Genomic DNA, 13,642 nt, shown 5'->3' with positions numbered 1-13,642 from the left:
TCTCTCCCAGCTTGTTAAGGATATTAACAATCAATAGTGGAAAAAAAACCCCCCCCCCAAGTCCTCCCAAGGAAGCTAGTTGCAGCACCAGCGATCGGGGTTGCCGAAATCAACTTCACAATGACGGCGGAACGCACAGGGCCGCAGATCTGTCGAGCACTAGAGGAGAGGAGCAGCAGCTCCTACACAGTAAGTTGACAAGCCTAATGAACCAGTGAGTGGCAGGGACAGGGAGTCCTACTATCGAGTATCGACTAGCCAGAAACTTGAGCAGAAGAAGAAGAAGAAACACACACCCACACCCACACCCTCGATACACTAAAAGTCCCCTTTTTTTTTCCCTTTCTTTTTTCCCCCCTCTCTTCGGTGACACCGCCGCCAAATCCCATCTCCATGTGTCCTGCCCAGAGCCCAGGATATCGGCCTGCGGAGGCTAGCGGCTTAGCCAACCAACAAGATCTCGGAGTTAGCGAGAGACAGAGACTCAGAGAGAGAGTTGTCATGTGCCCACTCTGCCCCAGTGCCAGATCAGATTCCACTGCCCTGCCGGTGCCACGATTATCTAGTCTATGCGGCTATGCCCTAGATACGATACATGTACGATAGGGACCATGTGGTCTAGGACATCCTTACTACTATCCTTACTACTAGTAAATACTACGTAGCCAAAGACTCTAAATTGCGGAAAAAAAAAAAACACCAACAACAATGTAATGACTATCTATCTATCTAGTAACAACGTACTCCGTAGTAACTAGTTAAGTAGATAGATAGTCATTCTGTCCCACAGGCCACAGCAGTGATAGCACAGCCACTTGTTTATGGTGGGATGAGATGACTAAGGCCCACAGCACAGCCAAGCCACTTCCACTCCGTCAAGGTGACGAAATGTGGTAAATCAGTAAGTTGGTAAGTTGGTAACTGACAGCTGTGTATCATCATTACCTTCCCATTACCATCTCTAGAGCCCTGGTATTTACACACCCGCGATACCAGAGCAGACAGAACCATGGAAACTGTAATCCCGTCCCCCCGTACCAATAACCCCCATTGTAAGATGGAGGCTTGTTCCAAGATGGAACGAGACGATCATCGATGATCAGCACGAAAGCAATTCCTCACCATTCGTTCCACTCTGCGCGAAGGGTTCGTCAAGTCTCAGATTTCGGCACGGAGAGGAATCGAGAAGTTTCCAATTTCCCAACATCTCCCAGAATTATGGGCACGACGATGCCGATGGATTCATGGATCATGGAGCCCGCGCAGCTTTTTTCTTTTCTTTTCTTTTCTTCAACATCTACTTCTGTACTAGTCACTCGGGAAAACCCTCTCCAGTCTCCACTTCGAACTGGTCCAATAGCCCCCCGACTCCCCCGTAGATAGTCCCGTACTCATCGTCGATGCGCTGCTACTGGTGAGGTTTCTCTGCGGCGAGGGGATGGTGATACTGATACATCACATGGGAAGATGGGAAGCTCCACTGGCCATAGAACAAAAAAAAAGAAAAAGAAAAAGAAAAAGACAAAAAATCCTTTCTCCCCACCTCTTCCTTCCCCCCCAATAAAAAAACTGGAGCTCCAGATGGGGACCCAAGGTAATGGTTTTCTCCGTCGCGGTCGGGACGGACAGGATAAGGGTGACTGGTGACTGGGTGAGACATTTGGCCTACTCCGTAAGTGTTTGACGATCTTATGCTGGAAAAGGTTTCCTCTGCGGGAGACAACAAGATCATCAGACGGTAATCCCATGGATGGATGCCCGATGGGTCTCTCTGTTAGATCCTGTGAGGTACTGCCTACTAGTCTGAGTGAGCACTTGTTTTTGACCATTGATACTGGGAGCCTGATCCCGGAAAAATGCTGTTGATCTACAGTGCAGGAAGTTGGGAAGCAGGAAGCAGTAGTGTACTCCGTACTCCGGTGCTATATACTTCCACGAAAGTTGATTAGGGAATACAGAGATAGAGACGAATAAAAAACCAAGATCCATGTATCTGACTCAGATGTCGGAAGCTTAGGTATGTGCAAATCATACTAGCGTATCAGTGACAGGTGTCTCCCACCCAGATAATCGGAACGTAACAACTATCAAGGACCAGAGAGCAGAGACAGCATGAGTCCTTGTAAATACTAACTAGTAAGTAGCACTGGAGGCGCGTCATAAGGTGTCCTCCCATGTGGAAAGGCTTGGAAACAGCTTCATGAAGCAGTGATCAAGTACACATACTGTAGATTTACATCTGGTACTACTACTCCATGTTGTCACAATGAAGGATTAAATAGGTACAATACTAAGAGATCCAGTAATGTGTACCAAGCCACAATCAAGATCAATATATTTCTCTCTATGCAGGTTGATCACACCACACTCACTGACTGCACCTTCATCACAAAGCTAAAAACTGGTCCCAGAAGAATAGGATTAGGGTCAGATCAAATGGAGATCTTCTGTTTCCCAGATCGCTAGATCATCTTCATAAGCTCATAGCCGGTTTGATCTTCTCGTGCATTTAAAATCGAACTTGGTATCAAGGAGGCTGCAACATGCGATCTATCTGCATATACCATCAATGCTCAGACCTCGATATTGGGGGCCGGTGCTAAGGCCATTGTAGTCGGCTTAATTCTCTTAGACGAAAAAATGAGGCGCCAACGTTGTAATTAATCAATCGGTCAGAAGTAGGCCTCGAAAGTCGAGAACTCGAGATACTATCCCTTAACCTGGTGCCAAGCTGTTGAATCTAGCAAAGTAAGTCAAGCCAAGCCAGATCCAAATCTCCGAAGATAACCGTACGAGATCAATAGTTCCTTTTTATCTTCGAGGCATCGTGTTCTTCTTTCTGCGGATCTCTTCTGAGACCAATGTGGAAGTCAGTCTCCTATCTCGAGGGTCGCGGAATCTATTTCCACAGGCAATTCTCACCTTATACTCCGTACAGATCAAATGCTTCTGCAGAAAGTATGTGGCTTTTTTTTTGGATGCCTGTAATGCGACCTGCATGCCTCCAGCTTAATCATCATAGTCACATCTGGGCTCAGTCCCTGCGGTAGTCAGCATGCCAGTCGCAAATTTGGAGGATCTTATGTAGAAATATGCTGTTCCTTGGCACCTGACTATCTGACTGTAGTATTCAATAGCATCAGTGTCGACTGGACCTAGTACTCCGTATATCAAGAGCGATACGTAGATTATAGACAGTTGTCTGAGACCACCTACCTACCAGGGTACCCATTATTCAGTCAGTATTTACAGGGTATTGTAATACTGTAAATTTGAGGCCAAGGATGATACGATGATACCTCAACAATAAATAAGGTGGAGGCCATAATAATGAAACTGAAACAGCCTCATGATTTTAAATCTAGGTTGGGGTTCTTTAGGTTGACACTTGACAGGGATCTGACACTACTGAGACCTGGGTAAGGTATCTCTGTAATAACTAACCAGTCCTGCCGTAATAATGGTACTTGTGTCTACTGTCTTGTACTCAGACTGTATGGGGAAACAACAGGAGAGATCCAATGGATTCTGGCACCAGGTCCCGTGACCGGAGCCTCCTGTGGTAAACCCCCACACATACTCTCCACTGTGGAGCATGGCGAGATAGGTAGTAAATAGTAATACGGAGCATCGAAGGTGATGTCCGATTTTCCAATGTCAACAACACAGTCGAATCTAAGCGATAGAATCCCGGGTCAGATACGGCTATGTCCGCTGGCTGGCGGCTATTTATCCGGAATCGGTGAGAATTTTGTCCGCAAGTCGCCAAGTCATCAGGATTACCCAAATGCCAAGTTTGAGGCTTAAGAAAACGGGCTAGGTGTTGCGGTGATTGGTGACTATTAAACTCTCTATGGTGTGGGCGCCGGCGGCACCGAGTTCGATCCTCCCCAGCCGAAAGATTGGTCCATATCATGCCAAGTCTACGGCATCTCCGTGTCTTGACTCCATATCAACAAGAGATTTCGGGGTCCTACTAAGTACTAACATGATTACACGAGCAACTCACAACCTTATCCTCCGCGGGCATGGACTGGTCTGGTATCTATCTAGCATTCTAGCTAGACGAAATTTCGGCTAGATTATCCTCACCTGCTCACCTAATTACCAAATGGTGCCATTTCCATTTCCCACAGAGCCCGGATCAGATTGGCGGCTGCAGAAGCTGGCCCAAGCAACGTAACTGTCAAGAAGGAGTGGTTGCTGTATCCATTTTGTTCTAGAAGTCTTCCCTCGCGCTCTGAATGGCTACCGGTAGACCAGTGCAGCGCATGGGCATGATTAATCATAGCCATGCTGATACATGGACCCGACGAAGCGGCATGAGAGAGACACAGTCATGCAAAGAAGGACATATCCTTGTCCCCATGCATCTGATAATCCCAGCTCGAGTTGTGCAACCCCCCGCTATCTTCACCCTCTTAGTATGTCATGTGTCATTGCCATTGTCAGCAGTAAGCAATAAGCATCTGATCTTGGGACTGCCACGAGGAAGCAGGGGAGTGTTTCGAGAACCGACTGTTGGATGGGTTACACTGCATACATTTTGCATATACCATCCTCTCGCACTCTGTCGGTAGACTCGGTACCCCGTAGAGCGTGTCCAAGCTCCAGACCCCGAGGCGACGCGGGATCAGTCCTTGGCATATTTGGGGGCCAAAAACTTCCTGAGGCTGTCGACTGCTTATCTCGGCGCCCGGCGGTCGGTTGGCTAAGACACTGGATGACTGGAGTCTTGACTTTCCAAGACCTAAGTCTCCAGTTATGATCCCCGACACTATGCCGGATACTGCTAGCAGATCTGACAAGTGAGAGGTGAGATGAAACAGAATTCAAATCGTCAGTGAAATGTCTGATACTGGAAAAGTACTCCCACGCTCAAACGAGCGATCAGTTCAGGGTAATCTTTAGCGAGGTACAACGTGTGTGTTGTTGATACATAAGAGACAGCCTCCAGTTGCCTGCTTCTGTTTCTTTTTTTAACCTGTGAAGGTTGTGTGCTCTGTACGAGGGTAATGAAACAGTACAGAAAGAAAAACAAAACCCTTGAAAAGTTTCAGGTTGTTATTGATTGGGTTGTATTGGGTGGTAAACCAGTGACTTGTGTATGTTTGTATGTTTGTATGTATGTATGTATGTATGGTTGGTACTCCACAAACTTTGAAGAGGCTTGTGTCTAGAACTCCTGATGGTTAGTAGACACTACGGAGTAGGTACCAGGTAGACAGTAGATACCAGATACTAGATTGAGATAGATAATCCATACTCCGTAGTTGATGCCTTAATCTAGTCTGATGCCGTGTTTTTAGGTTTCCTAAAATTAGCTTTCTCGCTTGTTGACAGACGAATCGTCGAATCAGAAAACAACAGGACTGCTGATTATATCCTGAACCGGCCCAGTTGAAGTACTCTATTCTATATTAGGCATGGCCAGAGTCTGTACATCAAGCATGCGTTAGTTACTCTGTTGCATGTTTTATCTGGCACATGGAGGCAGGGATACTTTTGTTGGGAACTTGTTAAGGCTGTCAGAGTCAGACAGTCAGACTCAGGCTCTCCTTTTATTTGTCGGTAACTTGGAAAGTCAAAAAGCCTATGTTCAGATACAATAGGGCTGAGACAGTTATTGCCAAGATGCCAGTTACTTTGTCTATGGCTTTTAGTGTTTTGCTCTTCAGTGACAGGAGCTGTGTTTATTGTGCCCGTTTGCCTTCCTATAAACTCAATTATATTTGGATATTTTTTTTAAGGGATCTAATTCTAAGCTTATTGTCCTGTCTGGCTCAAGGGCTTGAATAGTAATAAAAAATATGAAAAAAACAATCCGATCTTTTTCAACAAACGTGGCTAAGAGTAGTTTCCCGTTTTGTTTACTTGGAAATCGGTGGTGTTAGTATTGCTGTAATCTTGACGAATACTCGGTATGTTGGATTAGATAGACCCTGTCACCTGTCAGAGTCTCAGACTACCCTCCCTGATTATGCCAAGGGAATGCACCCTCCACGTGTGAACGCCAGGGTTCGGCGTTGCCGCTCTGGAATATGTAGCTTACTGTGGAGGTGAGGGACCTTCCTTGCTACGTTTACTGGTCTAGACGCAACCATCACTTAATTTGCATTCATTGGCAATTTGCAATCGTTCCAGGGTCATGGCGTTTTCTCATCCATGCGTTGTAGTAGATGGCTTGATCAGGATATTCAAATCATAAAGACGCTGCTTTCGAAGCACTTTTTACTGTACTCAAGGAGATTTTTGAAGACATCCTGCTGCTGATGCCACTGTTTCTCATGCTGAGACCCTAAGGAGGAAGATAAGCGAAAACAATTAGGAGGGAAAGGGGGACTGCCAATTTAGTATCGAAGGGAGACTGATCATCCCTATAGTCCTGCAACCCTATCTAGATTCAAACGCCTAAAAGAGTAAACGGTTGAGAGAATAAAGTTGAGCATATTTGTCTGGGAAGACTGGGATAACAGAGCCTCAGAATCCTTCGGCAAGGTGTAGGTTCGTTGGGGAAAGATTGTTGGTCCCCTTTTAAATTACCTCATTCCTTCGCGAGTTCTCGAACGGCGCTGTACACCAGTAGCCATAGGGACTATCTATCAACCTGTCAAGCCATCATGCCAAAAACAAAAGCTAACCCATAGGAGGGGAACCTGGAATCCCTCCACGTCAGCCAATTATGGGTTTTGATTCCGCGTTTGGCCAAAGGAATCCGGCCGGAAGAATAAGGTTGTTTCACCGCAACATAATGGGAGGGAAGCAGTGTTCGTCCTGCCGGAATCAAGGAGCAACCATCGGTCAAGTTTCTAGCGAGAAGTTAGAAGTTCGAAGGAATTCCGTGACTCCGAAGCCAGAATGCCATGCAACATTGTGGATACTCCATGTCATCTATCTAGGGTACACCCGACGGTATCATCATCATGCATCGCATGTCGGAAACAGAAAAGGGAACAACTAAAACAACCTAAGTGCTAAGGTACCTTAACGTCCTGAAAGTCGGGTCGAGGAAATGGAAAAACAAGAGGCAGCGGTGTAAAAATAAGTTGCTGCGCCTCGATTCAGTCGCAGACCCATTAGCCGACATGGGATCTGCCAATGGTACGGCGAGTAGATCCATGCTCTGGATGATGATTGGTGTTCGCAACGTGGCTCACACCAGGGTGTGGCGCTAAGGCTTTTTAGGAGAACTTTTCTCACCGACCTTGGGCGTTCTGTCATCTCCTCCCGGAGAAGAGCGTCACAGTCGATACAGGTATTATTTGGCCTTTCTTCTTCATGTATTGACTCAAACCGAAAGGCTTCCCGTTTTTTTTTTTTTTTTTTTTCTTTTGCATCTCGTGGGGCGGATGCAGCAGAATTGGCAATTAGCTGCATCATCATGACTGAACTTTTTTTATCGACGATATCGTCAGAGTCAGACCGTACTCTGTAGAATATCTTGTATCTTACGTAGCGCTGGCATTCAAGAAGTCTGCCAGTATATTGTGCCATTAACAACCACTTACACCTACTCTACCAAAGGTACCTACCTGCCATATAACATCGTACCATACACTTGTAATATATGCACAGTCCTATTGGGATCCCAGAGTTTACCATAAATGATAGTATTCAGCCTTGTAGCTACTCAAGGTCGATCTATCATCCACTCTATGTTTTCCCCTTTGGGCAAGTAGAACGTCTGGTGGAGTGGTGGCTGCGTCACCACTCACCAGAAATTGGAGCAGGCCCAAAAAGAGGTAGATCGTTTGATAATTGATGTACGTACCAGGGGTACTCTGTGCCTAATAATGTACAAATTACCTGCAGTGTACTGTATTTCCCACGAGACTGTGGTCAAGTATCTACACCTACCAGCGATACAAATCAACGAGGTTTGATATTTCTAGTTTTTAATTTTTTTTTTTAATTTTTGTTTTTTTGTTTTACGCTCTGTTTCCGAACCCAAGGAACAATGGATGCTATCTACCAGTCCTGTCAACGTTAATCACATTGTTGAGCAGAAAGGATTTGTTCCCTCGGGACCGTTTCTACAAAGTATTCTGTAAATGAAGCGATCTTCCTTCCGTCTGGTCGCACTTACAAGTTACAACATTTGATTGGGTCAGGATTCTCATGCTTCCTTAAGCCCGCCAAAAATTACAGCCAATCATTCCAGCAAGCGCCGGATGCACGTTCCTTGGAATGGCTGGGGATGTGGAGCTGAACCAAGATCGTCGGCCGGACCCCAGTAAGGATAGCAGATCTAACCAGATCAGGGGGATGGCTGCTCGGAACTTGCGGCCATGGTTCGAGATCTAGAGTTTCCTGCTAGAGTCACTGCTAAAGTGCCTCCTGAATGATGATGATCTGTACCGGATTGACGGGACGGAGTGAGGAGGCTTTTTTTGCCCGGCTGCCAATCTGCCAGGTGATATGGAAATCATATTGTCTATCTAGCCAGTCAACATTGATTCATCATCCGTCCATAGTAATTATGCTTGATGATTATTAATGATTATCAACACGTCATGTGTTTAAGCTCTGATAGAAGCAATTGATTTTCCCAACAAAATATAACACATAGAGGGAAACCAGTCACTGATTTCAAATCATCCTAGAGATCACTGATATTACCCCATAGTCCGCCCGGTCTGTGTCTGTGTGATACCCTAGAATGGGGAAAGCAAAACCAAATTTGCCACCATCTTATCAGGAAAATCATCCCAATAAGCCAAGAAGATTGCTTGATAATTGGTTCTAACTTCTGATCCGTCGCTTTGTCCGGAGTACTTTGACTCCATGCTCCGTAACTGCTGTCTGTTGACTTCGCGGTCCGGTCTGACGGCGCCAAGTCAATTGGACACGGACTTGCCGATGACATCTGTATCCACAAATGTCAAGCATGCATCCCTAGCGAGGAGAGACACGGTGTTCCCGATACCCAAGGTTGACAAGGCATGCCACAAGAGAAACATGTAATTTCAAGGCATACAGGCTATGGATCAGGTAGTTTGGGATAAAGTGGTTGATCATGCTGCTTGTTGAATGGGAAGTCATACTTACAATACTCCGTAGGCCAGTCGGGGAACCATTTGGGGAATTGAATAGCTGTAGTTCCCACGAGAGAGAGAAAGAGACAAGGTCGTTTCAACTGCCATGAAGATATGGGAGGGAAAAAATGCAGGAACCATACTTCATAACTGTGGTCCTGATATATCTACGGAGTACAGTTATTCCAGGCTCACAAGCCCCTAAGGTACGGCCGAATCCGTGGAAAATGTGCTTGAGGTTTATTGGACTTGGAGATATCGACATGGCTTTGATTCATTGGAGGTTGAGTTGGATGACTGTGCTTTTTTTCTCTTCTCTTTTGTTTTATTTTCTTTTATTTTTTTTTATTCTTGTTATTTTTCTGCTTGAACTCTTTTTTGAGCGGCCTTTTTTTGAGTGGCCTCGATTTTTTTTCTTTCCCCTTTTACTCTAATTTCTTCTGTAATGATAATACTCTAGTCGGCTGTAACATACAACCAAAACTTACTGACGCTATTTGATTCCAAAGATACTATTCTGAATAATGACGAGATCAGTGTCATCGATTAAGACAGGAGAAATTGAGTCCAGCACATGAGCCCCATCCTGTTCATGTAGCCAAGAAAATTTCTGAAGGCATCGAGGAACATCAGTGCACTGGAGCATGCAGATTTAGTTGTATCTCTGTAAACTCAATTACCGCTAAAAATAAAATAATTTGTTGAATTAAAAATAAACTACTACTATAAAATTAAATTAGTCCATACCATTTGCCTTACGGCCTTACCTCAGTCACTCGTACGTACCTATTATTGCCTCTGGTGTCCCTCCTCGCCCGACATCTCCACTTCAAGGTCTTGTTTCTTTCCCCGTCCTTACCTTTAGTCCTCCTGAGAGTCCAATTGGTTAGGGAGGTATCAGCATCGTTAGGCTTTTTTTATTTTATTTTTTTTTTTTACCCTTCCCGTCTGACGTCTTGTCAAGTTACAATTACGGTCAATACCCAGATACCGTAAAGTACCATCATCATCCCAGTCGGTTTCAATGCACACTAAACAGTCCCCTGTCCCCTGCTGCGCATTCCACCTCCAGTAGTCTGGATGGGCTTGAGTTAGTGTTATTATTTAGTTTTTAGTTCGTCCAGTTTGTATCGAGGTAACTAGTACTATAGTCTAGTTCACTTAATCTAGTCGCAATCCACTTTGGACTAGTATGCTGCGAGTCCAGAATGAGGTACGCTTAACTTCTCCCATAGGGCGAGTAGTGATAAAATCATCCATATAAACATTTAACAAATGCTCCCCCTCCCCTCCTTCGGTGTTTTTTTCTTCAACTCTGTGCATGCGAAATCCTCTTTTTTTATTCTTCAGAGATTCAGACAGCTGTCTCTTGGAAAGACATCAAGAAGAGCAAAGGAAGAAATCATCGAAGAAAGGACCTTACCCCACCCTCTGCTCTTTCTCTCCTCCTGTACCTCTTGCATATACTACTTCTTCCTACTTCTGCTCGGACCTATATCATACGGTATCGCTCACTCGCATTGACTCGAATATTTGCCGAGTGCTGCTGTCTCTCTTCTTTGCTATATACTCCACTATCCAACCTGAGTCACGAACTGGAACATAAGAAGAAACCAACTCTCTCCGTCCATCTGCATTGTACAAACTATTTTTAATTAGTTGATGACCCCCATTCCGTCTTGCTATATGCCTTAAGAAAAAGCTCCTCGCAAAACTTGAAAGGATCAATCATCCTGTGGATCTCCCCTTGCTTTCTGCAGTCGACGATCTATTCCGCCTACTAGGGTATTCACGTTCATTATCGGACGGCCCGATCCCTCATTTGAGAGGTGACTCTCACGGTATGCTTGTGTTTATTTCCCATTCTGCCTGGGGCAGTGGACACAGTGTCAGACACAGAATGATAGCTGACACTCAACTTCTGACAGTTCTCGCGCTTCGACTCCCTTACTCGGAACGCAACCCTCGCATCCCACTGCAGGGCAAGGCCAAAGAGCCCTTTACGACTCTGTTACATACCCTACAATACTACAGGTCAAGATCAACATGATGGCATTGGACTCGTCGCGTCAACAGCAACCATCATACTTCCACACCGTCCCAATGGATCCAGCCTTGGTCGATCCCTTCGGATTCCATGCCGACACCTTTAGCGGCTTCGGACAGTCTGCTACCAATGCTCCACCACAACCCTCATACTACGAAACCTCCCCAGTATATGGGAATCCACACTCGGATGCTAAGACTTCCAATTTCCCCCCTATGCCTCCTACCCCCCCTTCGCTTCCACTGCCTTACTCCACAGAACCTTATATGTCGGGGCTATCGTCTGCGTCCGGTCCGTCCGTCGCGAGTGCCTCATCTTCAGCAATTGGTTCACCATATTCTGGCATCACACATACCTTTCAAGAGAGCTGGATTGATACCAATAACGGTATTGGGCTTCCTGCCGCAGTCATGGATGAATTCTTTCCCAATGACTTTATAGGCAACTCCTTAGACTCGGAAGACATTTACCAAACGAAAGGCCCCGACGACTTCGTTGGTAAGTCCTCGTGTGCTGGCACCACACATCGTCGACCTTGCGAGTTGCTAACGCATGCTGCATAGATCCTTCATTAATCCAGCCGATTCACCGGCAACCAAACTTCTGCCCTCCTACCATCGCTTTCCCCGAGCAATCGGGCTTCCTCGCCTCTCATTGTGGCTTCTTGCTCCAGTCTCCTGATACATCGCACCTTCCTGTTCTTGAGAACTACTCTGCGGATCATCTGTCACCGAATGCTCTTGCTGGCTCTTCTCCTCTCCTGAACCCAACTTCTCACTCGCGTCCTGTTTCCATTTACGACCGAAGGTCATCCATCTCCTCCATCCAGTCCCGCCAGTCCCGACAGAGCCCAGCTGCCAGCCCAGCAGACCTCGATGAAGAGATCAAGGAGAAAGGGCGATGCCCCCATCCTGACTGTGGGAGAGTCTTCAAGGATCTCAAGGCCCACATGCTCACACACCAATCCGAGAGGCCCGAGAAGTGCCCCATCGTCACTTGCGAGTATCATACCAAAGGGTTTGCTCGCAAGTACGATAAGAATAGGCACACCCTCACACATTATAAGGGGACCATGGTCTGTGGCTTCTGCCCAGGATCTGGCTCACCCGCGGAAAAGAGCTTCAACCGAGCGGACGTCTTCAAGCGTCATTTGACTTCAGTCCATGGGGTGGAACAAACACCACCAAACTGTCGCAAGAGGAGCCCAACTGCGTCCTCTAACAAGAACGTTTCAGATTATTGTCAAGATGCCACGGGCAAGTGCTCGACCTGCTCCGCCACTTTCAGTAATGCGCAGGATTTCTATGAGCATCTGGACGATTGTGTTCTCCGTGTTGTGCAACAAGTCGAGCCTAGCGAGGTAATCAATCAGCAACGGCTTGCTGAAGTGGATTCCGACGATGAAGTGAAGAAGACCATGGAGAAGCACAGATTACTTGACACAACCGAAACCATCGATCAGTTTGACGACGACCAGTTCGATGAGGACGACGATTATAACGAACTAAATCTCCATCTGCGCTCGAGCAAAGGCGCTTTGAAATCGAACAAAGGAAGTCTCCACGCGACGTCTCGTCCTATTCTGGGAAACAACAACGCCATCACCAAGAACAACAAGGCACGTCCGACCGTCTCCAAACGGCGGAACAACCGTGACCGATACCCTCCCTCCTGGGGCTGCCCAAGCAGCAGCATGAAGACCAAAAAGCGTGTGCTCTGCGTTTTTGACGGGCAGCGCCGACTGTGGAAAGATGAGATGATGCTTGATAATGAATTCGAGGTTCGGTTGAAGCTTCCCGGGGGCGCTGGTGACGGCACCAACCGAGAGGCGTACATAACCGACTTGGATGTCGAAACGCTCAAACGCGTTGAGGGCGTGCTGAGCGCTAACGAGGAGGAAAGAGGTCCTTGGTTACAGGGACCATCTACCCACCTCATCGGACAACCGGCTATGGTCCTGCCTGACTTTTCTCATTCCCACGAAGACGTGGATATTGATGAGTTGATGTCTTGAGCACGACTTCAATGCCGTTTTCTTCTACCTTCTTCACTCTTGCATTCTTGATACCTGTCTTTTTTTTTGCATATGCTGCATGATGATAGCGACATCTTGTGGGCTGTATATTGGAATATGATACCACTGGCCATTCTCCCTGCTTTGATAATATGGTCTCCTTTGAAAAACCAACTGCTTCTTCTCAAAAAGCCATCTCTCTCTGAAGTTATCCCATAGTAATACATTATTTCTCTTTCAGACTGAGAATAATCAAACATTTGTCCCTCGACTAGTCCAGGCTGTGCTCATTGGTGACCTCATTGTGTATCTGGATAGCTGTAATTGAAGCGATGAACAGGAATGTCTACTCTGGTATGCGAGTCAGGAGCATCGAACTATGAACTCGTATGTTGATTGCAGGGTAAACGTCCTTAATAGACAGTGGCCACTGGGTGGTGGACTGTTGGTGATGTTGTCTCAAATTTTCCCCGCAGTCCGACGTCTCTGCTCCTCAATCTCCGAATCGACCCTCGTGCTTCACTCTGTTCTTCTCCCTCCCTCCCT

General features: G+C 46.4%; 1 protein-coding gene across 1 annotated transcript, besides 9 other annotated features; it reads left to right on the top strand.

Annotated features, from left to right (window-relative positions):
• Window positions 1-626: 626 nt before the first annotated feature.
• Window positions 627-650: a microsatellite.
• A 619-nt stretch (window positions 651-1,269) lies between these two features.
• Window positions 1,270-1,291: a microsatellite.
• A 202-nt stretch (window positions 1,292-1,493) lies between these two features.
• Window positions 1,494-1,529: a microsatellite.
• Window positions 1,495-1,527: a microsatellite.
• Window positions 1,530-5,104: 3,575 nt separating the features above from the next.
• Window positions 5,105-5,142: a microsatellite.
• Window positions 5,106-5,142: a microsatellite.
• Window positions 5,143-7,308: 2,166 nt separating this feature from the next.
• Window positions 7,309-7,333: a microsatellite.
• A 2,077-nt stretch (window positions 7,334-9,410) lies between these two features.
• Window positions 9,411-9,439: a microsatellite.
• A 1,642-nt stretch (window positions 9,440-11,081) lies between these two features.
• On the top strand, window positions 11,082-13,096 carry zfpA (putative C2H2 finger domain protein; the record flags this gene model as incomplete). Its single annotated transcript, XM_001276608.1, has 2 exons — window positions 11,082-11,580; window positions 11,646-13,096. The coding sequence occupies 2 exons, from the start codon at window positions 11,082-11,084 to the stop codon at window positions 13,094-13,096; spliced, it is 1,950 nt and encodes a 649-aa protein (XP_001276609.1).
• Window positions 13,097-13,628: 532 nt separating this feature from the next.
• Window positions 13,629-13,642: part of a microsatellite that runs on past the window's edge.

Source organism: Aspergillus clavatus, genomic scaffold (genome assembly GCF_000002715.2).
Source record: "Aspergillus clavatus NRRL 1 1099423829736 genomic scaffold, whole genome shotgun sequence".
Lineage (NCBI taxonomy): Eukaryota > Fungi > Ascomycota > Eurotiomycetes > Eurotiales > Aspergillaceae > Aspergillus > Aspergillus clavatus.
The sequence above is the reverse complement of the archived record's forward strand: the minus strand, read 5'-3'. Positions and strand labels throughout refer to the sequence as shown.